Source organism: Silurus aristotelis (assembly GCF_946808225.1).
Source record: "Silurus aristotelis genome assembly, chromosome: 15".
Taxonomy (NCBI): Eukaryota; Metazoa; Chordata; class Actinopteri; order Siluriformes; family Siluridae; genus Silurus; species Silurus aristotelis.
Window position 1 is genome coordinate 4249014 of NC_139588.1, and position 20354 is coordinate 4269367.

Below are 20354 nucleotides of genomic sequence, written 5' to 3' on the forward strand. Positions count from 1 at the left end.
TCTTCTTCATAATTCTGTTTTTTCATTTTTTTTATTGTATATATAATATTTAATCTTTTTAAAAATTTGAGATAAATGGCAGTCTGAGTCGACAGGTTTGGAGTGCCCGATGTATCGCAACGTGATGGTCCGGATTAGGGATGTCCACAGCGGGTTTCCGTAGTCTGCTGCTGTGTAACTCAAATGAAATTGTGTTCTGACTTTCAGCTTCGACACTCAGACAAACACCGATCGACTACAAGCTTATTTTGAAGTGTCAGACGGATGTAAAAGGAACAGAATGAGACATAAACCGGACTGAAGGACTACAGATAAACCCGGAAACAGTGTGTGTGTGAGACATCTTCTCATAATACTGCTTATCACTCATACTACTCACACATCACTCATAGCAGCTCACAACACTATTACATCACTTTGACAACACTCACCACTCACACTACTCACAACAGTACACAACACTCACCACTCACACTACTCACAACACTGTTACATCACTCTGACAACACTCACCACTCACACTACTCACAACAGTACACACCACTCACAACACTTTTACATCACTGACAACACTCACCACTCACACTACTCACAACATTACACACCACTCACAACACTGTTACATCACTGACAACACTCACACTACTCACAACAGTACACACCACTCACAACACTGTTACATCACTGACAACACTCACCACTCACACCACTCACAACACTGTTACATCACTGACAACACTCACCACTCACACTACTCACAACAGTACACACCACTCACAACACTGTTACATCACTGACAACACTCACCACTCACACTACTCACAACAGTACACACCACTCACAACACTGTTACATCACTGACAACACTCACCACTCACACCACTCACAACACTGTTACATCACTGACAACACTCACCACTCACACTACTCACAACAGTACACACCACTCACAACACTGTTACATCACTGACAACACTCACCACTCACACTACTCACAACAGTACACACCACTCACAACACTGTTACATCACTGACAACACTCACCACTCACACTACTCACAACAGTACACACCACTCACAACACTGTTACATCACTGACAACACTCACCACTCACACTACTCACAACAGTACACACCACTCACAACACTGTTACATCACTCTGACAACACTCACCTCTCACACTACTCACAACAGTACACACCACTCACAACACTGTTACATCACTGACAACACTCACCACTCACACTACTCACAACAGTACACACCACTCACAACACTGTTACATCACTGACAACACTCACCACTCACACTACTCACAACAGTACACACCACTCACAACACTGTTACATCACTGACAACACTCACCACTCACACTACTCACAACAGTACACACCACTCACAACACTGTTACATCACTCTGACAACACTCACCACTCACACTACTCACAACAGTACACACCACTCACAACACTGTTACATCACTGACAACACTGTTACATCATTGTCGCATCACCCTCACAACACTCAAACTACTCATAACACTTACACACCACTCATCAAACTATTACAACAGTTACACACCACTCACAACACTGTTACATCATTGCCACACCACTCACAACACTGTCACACCAATAATAGCAGCTCACAACACCCACACACCACTCAACACTGTCACCACACCTACACACCATTCACAACACTTACACAACATTCACACACTACTTACAGCACTGCCACACCCCTCACACAGCACTACTCACACAGCACTTGCAACACTCTCCAACTCCACTCACATCAGCTCACACACCACTCACACACCACCAATCAGTTCACAGCTCTGACACAGTACCGGATCTCTGAGACTGGTAAGTTACATTTTGCTGAAAGTATAATAATTTAGAAAATAAATGTGTGTATGATGTGTTAAATGTAAACTATATCATGTACTGTAGCTGTTCTATTAATAGTTCATATTTAATAGCTTAATGATCCTGCGTGTTCTTAATTAATTACTTTATATTGAACTATAGAGTATCAGCGGTGTTTCCACAGTGTAACTGAAGACTGTCTCAGGTTTGCAGTGAACTGCATATGTGTTTTTTTTCTACAAACAAAGCATTGCATTCATTACAATAGTACTGTTTATTTTGACAAGTTCAGAGAGTTCAATACATATCAGAGGCTCGTGGAGTGTAAAAACTCTGTACCTATCCATCTACTGATTTATTCATTGATCATATCAGCTTTTGTTTGGGGGAAAAAATCTGCAAGGATGTGTCTGATATTTATTTTACAAAAAACCTCCCGGAATGGAGAAACTTTGTGTGGGTCCACCTTATGATTGAATAGATGTAGGACCACCTTTAGCAGTAAAAACTTGATGAATGAGTGGTGTTCTGTATGACTGAGCAATTTTGGCAAATTCTTCTTTGCAGTTTTGCAAGACGGGGAACAGCATCATTTCTAATGGCTTTCCTCATTGGTGTTGTGTTAACACACACCTGAACGCTTCACACCAGCAAACTGATAAAACATTAGGCTTTTGTAGAGGTGGTCGCACTTGCAGATATTCAAAGAATCAAGGACATTTAACTAGGCTAGTAGCACCAGGCTGCTACTTTCTATCTAAAATTCTAAAGAATCAGTAACGTGTGTTTCGTTTTTGTCGCATTGTTTCTCCAAATTGGGTTGCCGTTTGTAAAATAAATAATCGCACGGTGTTTGATGTTGTTCATCTTAGGTTGTAATTACCTCATTCTAAGACCTGATATGAGAAAATGAGGGGGTTTTTTTTATCCCTAAATATGTAAAATCATAGAATTTAAAGAGGGTCTATTTTTTTCACAGCTAATAATTTCCCAGTGATATAAAATGTGGGCTTTCAATTTAATTGTTTTAAAAGCTACTCTCAGCTCCTTATCTCATAAACTAGCATGAGGATAAAGGCTTCAAAGCGATTTTATACACCTAAAAAGATAAATGAAGCCCAAGTATAGTTTTGTGTGTGTGTTTTTTCTATGGTGTGAACTTTGTACCTAATCCTCCCACTGCTTGGGAAACACAAGAACTTTGCTCTGTTTGTCTTTTCCTTCACAAAGGTTATTCTGTAGTAAGAAGAATGTGCATTACTGAAATTTTTACATCATGTTCCCTAGCATTTTACTGCTCTTTACCCTATTAAGGTTTGAGTTCAAAAGATGAATATGAATTGATAGATTACAATTTTAACACATGATATTTGGTGCACTACATGCATGTCAAACTCAGCATTAAAAAAATAATGACCAAAAAAAGTGTGTGCTGAAATAGAAATTGTAAAGAAATTGCCATGTTTCTGGGAAAATTCCAAATCTCTTCTAAAACAACCAAATAAATAAATAAATATTAAAACAAACTAAATCTAAACAAAATGTTAACTAGTGTGTTAACACTACAGTGAACACGTTTACACTGTTACAGCTCCCATTTTAACCACCACAATGCAAATACTGGTGTTGGATCTGTAAAGCATTCCCACAGAGGATTTGTTTTCTGCCCAGACATCTATCAGAATAAAAAACAAAATGCATTTTAGTTCAAACTGTTATGTTTCATTAGATTAAGTAGCTTAGCATCATATCAGTATATACACTCAATATTACGCCAATCATGGATATTTAAATACATTTCTTTTTCATCCACCTTGCATTAACCGATTTCCATTCCAAGAGCGCACATGACTTTGAGTCCATTGTTTAAAAGTAACCAAGAACAAAGCACATATCTGAGGAAGAGCCAATTGCAGGATTTCGATTGTTTGTGAGAGAAACGCATTTTTGTTTTTGTTTGAATTCATTTATATTGCATACGTGTTCTCCACCGGTGCTACCGCTGGACTGCGGATCTGACATCTCCTGGTACTGCTTCAAGTCTTTGTGTTATTGTGTGTGAAACGACAGAACGTCATGTTAGAAAGTGAATAGGTCATTTTACCGTCTGTCAGACACGCTTCACATCTGAGATAAATCTTTCCTTTAAGCTGATGTTTTTCAAAATAGACCTATTGCCATTCATTTTCTAACATGATGCTCTGTCGCGTCACATACAATAACACAAAGACTCAGACAGGTGGGATTAAAATGCAGCACTAAGATCTAGTAAAACTTACAGAGAGATGTAGCCTTGGTCTGAAGCTAAAAACAAGTCATTAGTGATTTTAACTAGAGCAGTTTCTGTGCTAGGATAGGGCCTAAAACCTGACTAAAACTCTTCAAAGATATTGTTCTCTTGTAAGTAGGAACATAACTGAGCAGAGACAATCTTTTCTAAAATCTTAGACATAAATGGGAGATTTGTAATTTTATAGTGTTTGGATCAAAATTAGGTTTATTAATGAGGGGCTTAATAACTGCCAACTTGAGGGGTTTATGTACATGAATTACAGATAGTGAGGAGTTAATAATATTGAGAAAAGGCTCTCCAGCTGTATGTAATACTTCTTTCAGTAGTTTAGTTGGAATGGGATCTAACAGACATGTTGATTTAGTTTTGGTGATAAGATCATACAGCTTTTCCTAACCTATACGTGTAAAGCAGTGTAGTTGTAATTGTGGAGCTTTGGGTGAGACTGGATTATGAGATGATCTCACAGGTTGGACCTCCACAATTGTTTTTCTAAAACTTTTTAATACTTTTTTTCAGTAAAGAAATTCATGAAGTCCTCACTATTAAACTGTGATGGAATACATTTTCTACACTTTTTAAATTCTACACTTAGAACAGTTTTAACACTCCTATGTGTATCGGATGAACAAAAAAGGTCTTAAATGGCCCCATTCCAAAGGAAAAAGCCTTAGTGGCTTTACATAGGCTACAATCTGGTAAATCTCCTGGTCCGGATGGTTATGATGAATAGGTTGCCTCAGTCACTGAGAGAGGCCAGTGTCTCTCTTATTTAAAAAAATAAAATAAAAGGTAAAGAGAGTTGGGGGTCCTACAGTCCGATCTCTTTGTTGAACATAGATTTAAAGCTGCTCTCCAAAATTCTCGCATTGCGATTAGAGAAAATTCTTCCCTCTAAAATTGATGAAGACTAAACTCATTAAGAGTAGAAGTTCCAGTAACAAGATTAGGCAACTTCTTAATGTCCTTGAGCTTTTTCTCACAATTGTAATACTGACACCTTTATCTTTAGATACGGAGAAGGCTTTTGACCGAGTGGAGTGGCCTTATTTATTTTACAGTCTAGAAAGGTTTGGAATTGGTGATAAATGTATTCAATGGGTTTGTGTACTTTACTCTGCACCTCTTGCAGCCGTTGTCACAAACGGCCACAACTCTGACAATTTTATTCTGTTTTGGGCCACTAGACAGGGATGTCCCCTCTCCCCACTGCTTTTTGCCTTAGCGATAGAGCCACTGGCTCAGGCAATTGGGGGGGGGGGGGGGGGGGGCACGACCATGTCTGGAGTGTCGGTGGGTGCGAAAGAGCTTAAAATCTCCCTTTATGCTGATGATATCCTGCTTTTTTTTCGAAAGAATTTTGAGTCTTCTGTGCTGAGTTTATTGGAGATTATTAGTTTATTTGGGAAATTCTCACGGTACAAAATACATTTTTCCAAATCTGTTGCTTTACACTTAATACAACTTGAGAATTGCTGGCGCACGCGTATGTTAAATTAATATGTCTACCTCTCCATTTAAAGTTCCCGAATCTGGTTTTACATATTTAGGAATCAAAATTACACCCACGATTTGTCTAAAGCTAATTTTATATCACTGTTGGATAAAGTTCGGAATGATCTAATTAAATGGTCAGATCTTTCTCTCTCCTGGCTCGGAAAGATTGCAGTGGTCAAGATGAATGTAATGCCCAGGCTACGGATGATACCGTTTCTATTGCCGAATAAAAGAATAAAGGAATTGAACGGATGGTTTAGTTCATTTATATGAAATAAGCGGAAGAATAGACTAAAACTCTCTAAATTACAGCTTTTTAGTTCTTCTGGGGGGCTTGGATTTGCCAAATGTGAGAAAATATCAGTTGGCCTGCCAGCTAAGATTCAAGGCTGAATGGCTTAAAGAGGACCCTGGATCTATTTGGATTGACTTGGAGTCCTCTCAGTTATCTTGCCCTCTAAAGAATGTATTATTTGTTAGAGGCTTCAAGGTAGTTAAGTCATTATGTGATAACAGAATTGTATGGAATACGTGGAATGCCTGGTCTATTATATGTAGGTTAGAGGGCAGGGCTGAATAGTCTTCTTCCATAACTCCCATTTACAATAACCCAGTGTTTCCACTCTGTTTGCACTCTGTCAGACTCTGGTTTTTAAGCTTGGAACACTTATGGGATATATAGACTCTGTGATTTGTTTACCGGAAGTTTTTTAATGTCTTTTGAAGATTGTATGTGGCATCTTGGCGGTTGGAGGTTTCTCAGGTGCTTTCAGTCATTAGGATGGTAATCAGATGTGAGTGAGTGCATCATGGCACAAAAACAAAAGATTTCTGAGAACCACCAAAAAAAAAAAAAAAAGAGTTGGTAATGTTCATGAGGCTGGAAAAGGTTACAAAACCATTTGTTCTTTCGACACCACAGTCATGAGTCCACCAGGAGAACATTAAATTAAATAACATTTTATTTCTATAGCACTTTTAACAATGCACATTTTCTGTATCATATAGTATCAGTAATACAACACAGTGTTCATGATAGGATTACAAGGAGAAAAGGAACATTGCTGCCAGTTCTGCAGCTAAAGTTCTTGTGGACAAAATGCTACCGGAAAATGTTTTGTGGACACATGTAAAAAAGTCTGAAAATATATAAAAAAAAATTTAAAGAAGGAAAATCTACAGGAGACACCTTTTTCCTGAGCTGGACAGAGAATGGATAGGTCAGGTGTGTTATTCTTCCTATTCATCCCAAAGCAGAGGAGAAGCCCCATATATGTGTTTCACTGAGACATGGATTAAACCAAATGAGTATATTGGTCTAAATCATTCTACAGCATCAGGATATGCTTATAAGCATGATCCCCTTCAGACTGGTCGTGGGGGTGGTGTAGCTACCATTTACAGTGCCCTTCTTAATGTTAGTCACAGATTAGGATTCAGGTTTAAATCATTTCAGGTGCTCGTTTTACTGTTGTACTTTCAGACATACATAGAAAACCCCTACTATCTCTCGCTCTGGCCACCGTGCACAGACCCCCAGGGCTCTACGTTGATTTTCTTCAGGAGTTCTCCATCATTTTAATCACACACTAGACCTAATAATATCCCATGGAGCAGACGTCACTGATATAGATATTTTACCTCAGAGTGATGACATCACAGACCATTACCTCATATTGTACACACTATCGGTAGAGCAGATTAGCTGTGTCTTAACACGTTTTCTACTCGGTAGGGCAATCACTAAGGACAGATTCATTAATAAACTGCGTGATCTCTCAACATCTTACTAAACCCCTAAATGCTAATAATCTTGATGACATGGCTAACAACATAGACCTTATCCTCACTAGCACATTAGACACCGTTGCCCCATCCGGTTAAAAAAGTTTTGAGAAAAAACACCTGCAACTTGGTATAATAGTCATAATTATGCCCTCAAGAGAACAGCCGGTAATCTGGAGGAAAAATGGAGGAAAACTAAATTGGAGGTATTTGGAATTGCATATAAAGACAGTATGCTCAACTACAGACAGGCGCTAAATGCTGCTAGAGCTGAGCACCTGAACAAACTCATAGAAACACACTATCAAATTACAGACCCCTTTCAAATCTTCCATTTATGTCAAAGATTTTAGAAAAGATTGTGTCTGCCCAGTTATGTTTCCTTTTTACTAAAGAAGAGTTTCAGTCAGGTTTCAGGCCCAATCATAGCACAGAAACTGCTGTGGGTAAATTACTAATGACCTGTTGTTAGCTTTAGACCAAGGCTACAGCTCTCTGTTAGTTTTACTAGATCTTACTGCTGCATTGAACACTGTAGATCATGACTTTCTTCTAGAGAGATCTATCCAGTTTAATGCAAGTAAATTATGGGGTGCCACAAGGTTTAGTTCTAGGACCCCTGCTTTTCACAAAGTGAAACAAAAATGCTACTCTTTGGAAATATTATTAGAAGTCATGGGATCAGCTTCCACTGTTATGCCGATGATATCCAACTATATATCTCATAGAAACTAGAGGAACCATCTCAATTGGCTCAGGTAAATGAGTGTGTTGAGTTAAAAGATTGGATGACACATAACTTACTATTATTAAATTCTGATGAGACAGAGATTTTGCTCATTGGCCCAAACACCAGAAAACCAAAAACTTGCATTTAGAAGAGTATACTGTAACTACTATAGTTTTTTCAATAGTAAAAGACCTGGGAGTTATTTGAAAATCATATCACCCATATTACAATGTTTACACATAGACAAAGTATAACACAACATAAAGTATTCTTTAACAGGCAGCTTTACTTATTTAAAACCATGTATTTACTTTGTCTTCTTTATACCATTTACCACGCATTAATAAAAATAAACACTGGAATGACAGAGCCCCTTTCTAATAGAACAGTTAAACTTGATGTGGTTGCTGCAGAGTCATGAGTCAGCAGTGTGAACAGTAGTGAACTGAGCACACAGCCCTCAGTTATCAGTGTGATGGTGTCAGAGATATTGTTTTCTTCGTATTGAAGAGTGTTTGTGAGGGGTGTGTGTGAGTCATTGGCTACAATGCTGCTGGATACAGAGTGTGGTGTAAAATGTCCATGATGGATGGAAGAGAGACCCTGATGATGTGCTCAGCCGTCCTCACTATCTGCTGTAGGGTCCTGCGATCCAACAATTTTATTATACCAAACCAAGTGGAGGTGAAGAGAGTTTCTCACAGGGTGATGAACGTGAAGCTGGAAGTTAAAGGGGTGATGATAAATGTAATCAGTGCTTATGCTCCACAAGTGGGTTGTGAGATGGAGGAGAAGGAAAAATTCTGGAGTGAGTTAGATGCAGTGGTAGAAGGTGTACCTAGGAATGAACGATTAGTGATTGGAACAGACTTTAATGGGCACATAGGTGAAGGGAACAGAGGTGAAGAGGAGGTGATGGGTAGGTATGGCCTTAAGAAGAGGAATGTGGAAGGGCAGATGGTGGTAGATTTTGCTAAAAGGATGGAAATGGCAGTGGTGAATAAGTATTTTAAGAAGAAAGAAGATCATAGGGTGACGTATAAGAGTGGAGGAAGGTGCACACAGGTAGACTATGTTCTATGCAGGAGATGCAACCTGAAGGAGATTGTAAACTGTAAGATGTTGATAGGGGACAGTGTAGCTAGACAGCATCGGATGGTGGTCTGTAGGATGGTTTTGGAGGTGAAGAAGAAGAGGAGGAGAGTGAGGACTGAAAGAAGAATAAGATGGTGGAAACCTGAGAGAGGAAGACTGTAGTGTGAGATTCAGGGAAGAGGTCAGACAGGGGCTCGACGTTGGTGAAGAGGTGCTGGATGATTGGGCAACTACTGCAGAAGTGATGAGGGAGACAGCTAGAAAGATACTTGATGTAACATCTGGAATTAGAAAGGAAGAGAAAGAGGCGTGGTGGTGGAATGAGGAAGTGCAGGAGAGCATAAAGAGAAAGAGGTTGAAGAAACAGAATTGGGATCGACAGAGTGATGAGAAAAGTAGGCAGGGTTAAAGCCAAGGAAAAGGCATATGAGAAGCTGTATTAGAAGTTGGACACTAAGGAAGGAGAAAAGGATTTGTACCGATTGGCCAGGCAGAGAGACCGAGCTGGGAAGAACGTGCTACAAGTTAGAGCAACAAAGAGAGAGAGAGAGGGTTGGATGGTGTGGAGATGGTGAAGCAGGTAGGAGAATGCTGAGGATGGAGCCACCAGGAGGGAGGAAAAGAGGAAAAAACAAGAAGGAATTTAATGAATAGGGTCAATGAAGACATGCAGGTAGTTGGTTTGAAAAAGGCAGATGTAGACGACGGAGCAGCCGAAAAAGAAGAAGAAGAAGTGGCGGAACTTGTTAACATAAATCTCCGTAATATTTCCTTATATTCCTTACCTCATATTAAGGTGGAATGGTTTACCTGAGCTGCTGGCTTTATTGAATTATATACTGTAAATAATATACTTTTTTGTACTCTTTGTTATATTGCAAAAATGTTCACAACCTTTATTTGACAGGATAAAAAATTTCAACTCTTCAATTAGAAAGGGGCTTTTTTTTTATTGTGTTCATTTTTATTAATGCGTGGTAAATTGTGTAAAAAAGACAAAGTAAATACATGGTATTAAATCAGTAAAGCTGCCTGATAAAGAATACTTTATGTTGTGTTATACTTTGTCTATGTTTTTAAGAATAAGCACTTTTCTATCATGACCCCAGAATGACCTTGAACCCTGGGTTCCTTGACCCAGGTTTTTTTCTGTCTATGCATTTTTTTATGCATGTAGAATTCTTATTTGTTTTTAGCAGTTTTTTTTTCTTTTTCTACACATTTAGCATTGAATTGTTATTTATACTGACTTTCTTTCCTGTGTAATATGAGTGTTTAAAGGGGAGTATTTTTCAGTAATCATATAATATTTGACAGCACCAGAGAAAGAAAATCTGCTAACAGTTTCCACTTTCATCAAATATTTAATCAGACCCGGATGTAGGGTTGTGCTGGATTGGGCTATTCCTCCCTGAATTACTACGCATGAACAACCCAATGCTCGCCCCAATACCTGTTATAACGTCTAAATAATTCAGTGAAAAATGATGCTTGACTTTTTTAAGTTATGATAGTTGCTTTGTATATTTTTGTGTTTACAATCGTATGTTTATATGTGTATTTTTTTTTTATTTGCCCCAGCTGCATAATGTATGTGGAGTTGGCATTGGCAGTAGTATTGGGTGCAGTGGTACTTCTTGTACTTCTGAAAAACAAGAAAAAGTGTTTAGAGACAGAAGATGGCTGGTGGGGTGTGAGAACGCCACTGGAAAGTCCAGAAGATGACAGCATTTGGCCTTTCCGAGTGGAGACCACGCAAGAAGAGATTGATGTAATCAGACAGTTTTCTCACAATTATGGGAATTTACTTTACTCGATACAGATAAGTCTGTCTAGCCCACAAACAATTCTTGGCATGCTTAATTGTTTTACATTATGTTTACAACAATGATTTTTCATGTCAATTAAACTCTGTTTCAGGGCCGTGTATGTTGAATTGTTCTTACTAAACTGTTTTGTCACCAAATAATATTTGTTTCGTTCTTGTGAGACAGCACATTGCCTTGTAGATTTCTTTTGCCGCTTGAGTTCTTCAATTGCCAAATCTTTGTTTAAAGTCTACTGCTATTCCTGCTTCCAACAGCATGTCCGCTCCCACACAGTGTGCACGGAAATGATTATGTGGAGTTGAGAACAGGTCTCCTTGAACCTTGTTCAGTCACAGTCTTCATTATCTTCTAAAGTCGAGTTGTAGTTGCTGTGAGGATCTGAGTAGGTCATTTCTTTTACTTGCACTTGTGACATGCTCATAATCAAAATTGTCAGAATCACAAGCTGCATTTTCCTTTGACAGGAGCCTTTTGTTCACGTTGTCACTGATTCTAAGTTCCTTTGCCTGCATCCCACCTGGAACTATTGATCAGTGGTTGATCTTCTTCTCTGCAGTCAGGACATTATCTTCCTCTTAAGAGCATGTGAAAGAAAGTGCAAAGAGGTGAGCAACCTCTAGATCTTGTTCTTACCGTGGTGTTACTGGGTTTTAGGAACTCACCGATTCCTTGTAAGTGGTTTCTTAACTAAACTCTTTGGTGAGCCTTTGCCCTTCTTGACGTTTGTTGGTGGTCAGAGTGTAGACCGTACCCTTTACCTCGTAGCCTTACCCTCTAATCTTTTTAAGAACAACTTTTACAGCCAGGATCAAGCTCAAGATGGTTATCAGAAGTAGAGTCATGTGTTTTGTGTTGGCTTTGTATCAGTCTCTCCCTCTCACCTCCAAAGCACCTAAGACACTTCCAGGAATGCCCATACAGTATGCAGAACCAGATTCTCGTTCCTGGTGCAGGGGAGCATATGGATTTTTTTTTCTCGAAAGATAGCTTTCTCCTTTGGTCATTACTGGGCCTTACAGGCCATCAGCCAAAATCTCATGGATATCTCAGCCTCGCCTGTAGTTGTCTTCCTTTATTAGGTTGTCTTGGTTCCCCCCTTTGGCTGAATCTTGCTTTTGCTCTGGCACTCGCTTGGCAATGGCAGGCGTAAATCCACGTTGGTGTTTTCACGACCTACACTGCAGTCTGTGTCATCAGCAGCACCTGGAAAGATCACAGCCACCTCTTTGCTTTCCAGCTTTCCAGCAGAAGTCTTTCACAAGGATCCAGTGGTTAGGTTTTAGGTTGTGCAGATTGGTCGGCTTTGATTCTGTAAGGGCATCCTTTGCCTGCTTATGGACAACAGACAGATCAGAGGACAGGTTTGTACAAGGTTTGTACATTGTTCCTTGGGAACCTATACTGTGTTAGGAGGCCTGATAAAAAATCTTAAATGTGCCTCAAGTTGGCTCTTATCCTGATCCTGGTTCTCATGTGCAAAAGCACTTTTGGAAGTTTGGCAGGACAAACTAGTCTCACTAGCATTTTGTATGTTTTTAAATGTGCCATTTTCTTGTTCTACTGCCCCACCATGAGCTGGATGATAAGCATAGTGCTGTTTTAGATCTGTTCCTAGCTTTTCCCCCACCTTTTGTAGCACTTTGTTGCCAAATGGGGTTCTATTGTTACTGCTGATTTTGTCTGGGATTCCCCAATGTGAAATTATTTCAGTCAGTAGCACTTTAAGCTACTGCCCTAGCGTCTTATTTATATGTTGGAAAAGCTTCGACCCACTTTGCGAACATGTCTACTATGACCAGACAATAATGTTTACCTTCACTTAAGCTGAGTTCAATAAAATCTATCTACACGTGTTAAAATGGCCAACCTGCAGGTGGATGAGGGCTCTGTGAGGTTTTAACACCTCTATCTGTGTTGTTTTTGGCACAAATTACACGACTTTCACAAAATCTTTGGGAGTAATTAGTGAAGCCTTTAATATACCAATGGCACGAGATACTATATATACACATATATCCCACTATGTGTCAATTTAGCATAATATAGGAAGATTTCTTGTTTGGCAAGACTTACCACTGGGGCTATACCTAACCCCAAGGTTTAGTCTCACACCCTGCTTATGTCCAGGTTCTTGTATCTTCTGCCGTAGCAAGAGTCTTTAAGATCCACTGTTGGTGATGAAAGGTTAGTCATACACATATTGGGTTGCCATTCAACTGGGCATTGATGAATTTTTTAGCTGCTGCCACTGCTCTTAAGCATGTGAGAAATCCTGCTGCCACAGGATGTAATTTGTCAGAAAAATATGCAACTGGTCTCAGTTTTCCTTTATGATCTTGCAACAGTACAGACATCATGCAAACCCGTTCCCTATCAATTGCTACACTCAGTACTGTTTCCTTAAGCTATCGGAACATTACTTTTTTGACTGGTTGTAAAGCTTAAATAACCTTGGCGGGTGACAATATCTTAATGCGCGCACCTGCGAGGCTAAAAAATAGATGTGAGACAGAGATCTCTTTTTTGTCCAATCAGATTTCAGCCTCTATGTGCTGCCATATCAATCTAATCTGCCCAGGGCCTTCAGAATCAGTAGTGCTGGCCTTTTTACCTTAGTCTCTATTAGAAATAAATCTATTTCTTTAACGAATCAGATTTCAGATTCGCCTCACAGGGCCGCTAGCAGGCCCAGAATTCCCGTCCTCTGATTGGTTGGTCAGAGGGAAACTTTTACATCCAAGTTTGACTGGCAAAACACGTCTGTTGCGCTGCACACATTAATACATCTTAGTTAGACTTTTTTATGCCTACGGAGGAAGAAAATAGTTGATTTGATCTTGGACATACTTAAAAACACATTTTCTAGAAAAGCTAAACATCATGAGGGGAGGTCGCCCAACCCCGAAGCTAGCTAGCTTGTCTCAACCCGGGAAAGGTTTTGTTTTCCACTTCCAGACTTTACAGCCAAGCTCCAAACCTCTACACTCCAACCGCAACTGTGCCACCTACATCATCTGGAGCAATTCAGAATCAATATTTATCTTTGCTGAGAGAATCCATCCACATCACAAGTGTGGCATATCAAGATGCTGATTAGACAGCATGATTATTGCACAGGTGTGCTTTTGGCTGGCCACAACAAAAGGCCACTCTAAAACGTGTGATAAAACTGTACATTTTAGAGTAGCCAGCCTGAATCACACCTGTGCACTAATCATGCTGTCTAATCAGCATCTTGATCTGCCACACCTGTGAGGTGGATGATTCTCTCAGCAAAGCAGAAGTGCTCACTAACACCGATTTAGACAGATTTGTGAACAATATTCGATAGAAATAGGCCTTTTGTGTACATAGAAAACGTACATAGGAAACGTCTTTGAGTTCAGCTCATGAAAAATGGGGGCAAAACCAAGTGTTGCGTTTATAATTTTGTTCAGTGTATATACATGATGTATAATGTACAGTATATAAAGTCGTTTATATCATACGGCCTGATCAATATAATTTCTTTGTTGTTGATATGTTGATGATTCTAATGATTCTTTGGTCGGTCACCTCTAGGATTTGCATCATCGTATTGATCGGACGCGACCCGTTCCATCTGTAGAAGACACCCAGTTCCACTATGGCTTCAACTCATGTTACCTGCAGAAGGTGGTCTCGTACTGGAGGAATGATTTTGACTGGAGGAGACAAGTGGACAAACTGAACCAATATCCCCATTTTAAAACCAAAATTGAAGGTGTGTATGATCACTACCATATAAGGGCAAAGTGACCAAATATTTTTGGACATATCAATGAGTTTTGGCCATATATATTTTATTAGCACTGACATAAATAGTGATCAGAGTGCTGATTTATTCAGCCACCAATTTTGCAAGTTCTCCCACTTAAAAAACATGAGAGAGTCCTGTAATTTTCATTATAGGTACACTTAAACTATGAGAGACAAAATGAGAAAAAAAATCCAGAAAATTACATTGTCTGATTTTTAAAAATTTATTTGCAAATTATGGTGGAAACTTCTTCTTTAAGAGGCTTCTCTGTCCTCCACTTGTTACCTGTATTAATGGCACCTGTTTGAACTCGTTATCAGTATAAAAGGCACCTGTCCACAACCTCAAACAGTCAGACTCCAAACTCCACTATGGCCAAGACCAAAGAGCTGTCAAAGGACACCAGAAACAAAATTGTAGACCTGCACCAGGCTGGGAAAACTGAATCTGAATTGGTGTGAAGAAATCAACTGTGGGAGCAATTATTAGAAAATGGAAGACATACAAGACCACTGATAATCTCCCTCGATCTGTGGCTACATGCAAGATCTCACCCCGTGGGGTCAAAATGATCACAAGAACGGTGAGCAAAAATCCCAGAACCACATGAGTGGACCTAGTGAATGATCCGCAGAGAGCTGGGACCAAAGTAACAAAGGCAACCTCAGTAACACACTATGCCGCCAGGGACTCAAATCCTGCAGTGCCAGACGTGTCCCCCTGCTTAAACCAGTACATGTCCAGGCCCGTCTGAAGTTTGCTAGAGAGCATTTGGATGATCCAGAAGAGGATTGGGAGAATGTCATATGGTCAGATGAAACCAAAATATAACTTTTTGGCAAAAACTCAATTTGTGGTGTTTGGAGGAGAAAGAATGCTGAGTTGCATCCAAAGAACAACATACCTAGTGTGAAGCATGGGGGGGGAAACATCATGCTTCAGGGCTGTTTTTCTGCAAAGGGACCAGGACGACTGATCCGTGTAAAGAAAAGAATGAATGGGGCCATGTATAATGAGATTTTGAGTGAAAACCTCCTTCCATCAGCAAGGGCATTAAAGATGAAACATGGCTGGGTCTTTCAGCATGACAATGATCCCAAACACACCACCCGGGCAACGAAGGAGTGGCCTCGTAAGAAGCATTTCAAGGTCCTGGAGTGGCCTAGCCAGTCTCCAGATCTCAACCCCATAGAAAATCTTTGGAGGGAGTTGGAAGCGACAGCCCCAAAACATCACTGCTCTAGAGGAGATCTGCATGGAGAAACTGGCCAAACTACCAGCAACAGTGTGTAAAAACCTTGAGGAGACTTACAGAAAACATTTGATCTCTGTCATTGCCAACAAAGGCTATATATACAAAGTATTGAGATGAACTTTTGTTATTGACCAAATACTTATTTTCCACCATAAAGGCAATGTGATTTTCTGGATTTTTCTTTTCTCATTTTGTCTTTATAGTTAAAGTGTACCTATGATGAAAATTACAGGTCTCTCTCATCTTTTTAAGTAGGAGAACTTGTACAATTGGTGGCTGAATAAATACTTTTTTGCCCCACTGTATTTGTTCCTTTTGCACGACAAAGGCGTTTGTGAAAGGACCATGTATTAGAAGTCAGAAGGCATATTAGTAAATTGATGATTTGCTGTCTGTCTGAAAAAAAGAAAAAGAAGTGAAATATCTGTACTTTATTGAATTGCAGAGCATCGTGTTTTTTTCCATTGCATCATATTGCATTGAATCTAATTTGGAGCACACTGCATCTTAATTGAAGTGAATCGTATCACATCGCTTCGGTAGCCGCTTCATATGTATCTTTAATGTATTGGATCATTGGCTATGCATCCAGATGCGAATCGCATCGGCCTCAGTTATGGAGACGCACATCCCTAATATTTATATATAGTATATCAAGTATATCATAGTATTATACTAGTTATGACCATTTAAAGTATTCATCTTGTGTGCCTGTCTGATTGTCTGAAATTTAAGGTATTGATGTCCATTATATCCATGCGAAACCCAAGAACCTGCCGAAAGGAGCATGTAGCATACCGCTGATGATGGTGCATGGCTGGCCTGGTTCCTTTTATGAATTCTATGGCATTTTGCCCCTCCTCACGGAGCCAAGGTCCCCTGAGGACATTGCTTTTGAGGTCATCTGCCCCTCAATTCCTGGCTATGGTTATTCCGAGGCACCACATAAAAAAGGTACGCAAACTTATGATGCCGGCTTCATACAACTATTTCTGTTCACAAAAGTTCATGTTCTGTTTGTTTTGAAACTAATGGAGAGCCATTTTCATCCCTTACATTTCACTTGCTTTATGCTTGAAATAGATTTTGTCTGATTTCTGTTTGGCGTAGGTTTCGACTCTGTGTGTGCAGCACGAGTGTTCCTGAAGCTAATGAAGCGACTCGGTTTCAGCCAGTTTTACACTCAAGGAGGAGATTGGGGCTCGATTATCACTACTAACATGGCTCAGCTGGAGCCCAAGTAAGAGTCACACAGCCACATCTAGCTAGACTTTCTGCCCATTTCTGTAAAGTGATATTCTACAAACATTTTAACATACAAATAAACACATAAATGTGGCCATAACCAGTGAATTCCAGAAATATTCAAACAACTATTTAAACCCCTCAAATTATCGGATTTTTGCAAACCAGTCTAATCTTATGTTTATTTTATATCTACTGGTATAATATTATATCCAATTTCTTATATTACCAATAATTCCGAATTAATGAAATAAAAAAAGGGTCACGCCTTTCTGACTTGTTGGGGCCAGTGAATTTCCCACGGACACAATTTGGGAGTTATTTGTTCTTGTTCTTTTAGAGAAATTTGCTCCAGGTTTTTCAGGCTGGTGGGATGTTTCCTGTTGATTGCTATTAACAGTGTTACAGATTTTTAATGAGATTCAGATCTGGATTTGGCCACTGTAGAACATTCATGCAGTTGATTGAGTGGTATAATACAGCTTACTGGGATGTCCAAGCTCTTAGATGTTACACTTAATTCCTAAATAATATCCCTGTTAGGAAAATAGATTTTAAGAGCTTAAGAGGTTTGAATACTTTTGCATTTATGATCAAATTTTTTGTCAGTTTTTGAATTTCTTTAAAATACTTTGATACTTCCTTCATTTAGAAAATTATCTGTGAAGGACATGAGTGGAAAATACTGACTGAACAAATATGTGCTTTAATCATTTGTAATTGAAACAAATCTGATTAATTTCAGGGTTGAATCCTTTTTCTAAGTTACAAGAAATACTACTTTAGAATGCATGATAAAAAATAATGTGAATATACCCTTGGATTTGCTGTTATTTCAGGATTGTAAAGGGTCTGCATATCAACTTTGCTCCTCCATTCAAAACAAATCTGACCATGTTATCATCCATGCTTTTGGGCCACTACTTCCCAAGACTCTTTGGCTTCACTCATCATGATATAACAAGAATCTTTCCCCTTGGGCGAAAGTTAATTGTCAATAGATTGAAGGAGTCAGGATACATGCACATACAAGCCACCAAGCCTGATACTGCTGGTAAAAGACCATCTTTTATTGTTAAAAAAATTCATCACTCAGCAGAAAATCAGTTTGATCTCACGCTCCCAGTTTTTAAGAGTAATTATCTTTTTTTCTATTGTTTATTATGTTCTGATTTACAGGGCGTGGGCTGAATGACTCTCCTGTTGGCTTGGCTGCGTACATCCTGGAGAAGTTTTCCACCTGGACTGACCATACGTTCTCAAACCTTGAAGATGGAGGCTTGCAAATGCATGTTTAGTTTGTATACTTTAGCCATATCCCGTCACTGAAGCACGAATATTTTGTAGATCCCCCCCTTGTGCCACCAAAACAGCTCTGACTTCTGAAGGTTTGCTGTGGATTCTGGCAAGATATTAGCAGCCTGTAAATCCTGTAAGCCATGAGGTGAAGCCTTTATGAATTGGAATTGGGATCTCTATGTCCCATAGATGCTTGATCAGCTTGAGATCTGAGGAGTGCGGAGGCCTCGAACTTTTTGTCATGTTTTTAAATCCGTTCTTGAGCAATTTTTACAGTGTTACAAGGTGCAGTATCCTGCTGAAAGAGGGTATAACAATGAAGGGGCCCAACAGCGTTATTATAAACCCATTATTTAGTGGATTAAACAAAAAGTATTGCAAAATATAACTGTTTAGGAATTAAAGTGGAAGTCTGCAGTTCAATCACATATTGATTGCTTCATTTCAAATCCACTTTGGTGGTGTACAGGGGTAATGCTAACTCTTTTTTTCCCCTCGTAACTTACGTTACAGTAAGTTTTGTCTGGATGACTTGCTGACCAATGTAATGATCTACTGGACTACCAGTTCCATCATCCCCTCCATGCGTCTCTACAAGGAGAACTTCAGCCAAGGGCTTTCTCCGCCATATTCAAAGTATGTGAAGAAATCATTGTATTTGAATTTCTGTGCTATTTTCATTTCAATTGAGTATCTCCTAAATTAGCTTTTTTGCTGCCCTGTGTATCTTTAGAATCCCAGTCCTTGTTCCAACGGGTTTGGCAATGTTCCCTAATGAGCTGGTGCACACTCCAGAACTGTGGGCCAGACAGAATTACCAAAAACTTGTGAGCTACACCACAATGCCAAGAGGTGGCCATTTTGCTGCCATGGAAGAACCAGAGCTAATGGCCCAGGATATCCAGAAGTTTGTCAAGATTGTGGAGGGGAAAATGTAAAAAACACTGTGTTTCTACTAATCGATACTAATACTAAGATTAGCAAGAATAATACCAGAGTGCTAATTCAAAGAAATGCTTTCAAAATAATGACAAAAAATAATAATAATTTACACAAATTTCTGCTTTGGTTTTCACTCGCTGTCTCTGCAGGACTTCTTATTGATGTACTAAAATTTCTCTGTAACTGAATGCGTTTTTCTGTTTAAAATTGTCAATTGAAATATTAACAATAATGTATACTTTAAATGTTACATAATAAGCATGAACGTATGCACATACATATGCTTATATTAATTCCTCTAAAAAAATATGTATAAACAGCCTTTTGGCTGTTCACTTTTCTCCCTATTTTGAAGTGGTTTATTTGTCCTGAACAGTATCAGCCCATACAAAACACCAATGGTAATATTTTGTCTCAGACATCCTTTTTGCTGTTTATCCTACTTGTTATAGAAATACATTCACACTCTTCCTCATATTAATGTTTATTTCACAAAATTTTAACAATGATTTCATCCAATGATTTCAAGTCAAAAGGGAATGAATCTAAATGGTAACAATAAACACTACAAATCCCAGGTAGACTTAAATTTTTTACAAAAAGAGTACACAATGAAGAACATTGTTTTGAATTACAAATTGATTTGATTGGCTTTTAAGAGCACAAAGGAAGTGTCATCGCTATCATTGCTCAAGTAAGTGTGAAAAGTGTCATCGCTATCATTGCTCAAGTAA

General features: G+C 39.1%; 1 protein-coding gene and 1 long non-coding RNA gene across 3 annotated transcripts; both read left to right on the forward strand.

Moving 5' to 3' along the window:
* Positions 1-1734: 1734 nt before the first annotated feature.
* Positions 1735-20258, forward strand: ephx1 (epoxide hydrolase 1, microsomal (xenobiotic)). Of its 2 annotated transcripts, none has more exons than XM_083563077.1 (9): positions 1735-1869; positions 10854-11043; positions 14663-14843; positions 16870-17088; positions 17245-17374; positions 18219-18433; positions 18559-18671; positions 19196-19314; positions 19412-20258. In XM_083563077.1, exons 2-9 carry the CDS (start codon positions 10861-10863, stop codon positions 19614-19616), a joined length of 1365 nt encoding a protein of 454 aa, XP_083419203.1. In that variant the 5' UTR covers positions 1735-1869; positions 10854-10860; the 3' UTR covers positions 19617-20258. The 2 variants fall into 2 exon arrangements, with proteins under 2 accessions (XP_083419203.1, XP_083419202.1); XM_083563076.1 differs by lacking the exon at positions 1735-1869 and adding an exon at positions 8123-10228 and having other exon boundaries at positions 10778-11043.
* LOC310738327 lies at positions 11050-13985 on the forward strand. Its single transcript, XR_014537044.1, has 2 exons — positions 11050-11483; positions 11566-13985. It is a non-coding gene; the product is annotated as an uncharacterized lncRNA (long non-coding RNA).
* Positions 20259-20354: the final 96 nt, after the last annotated feature.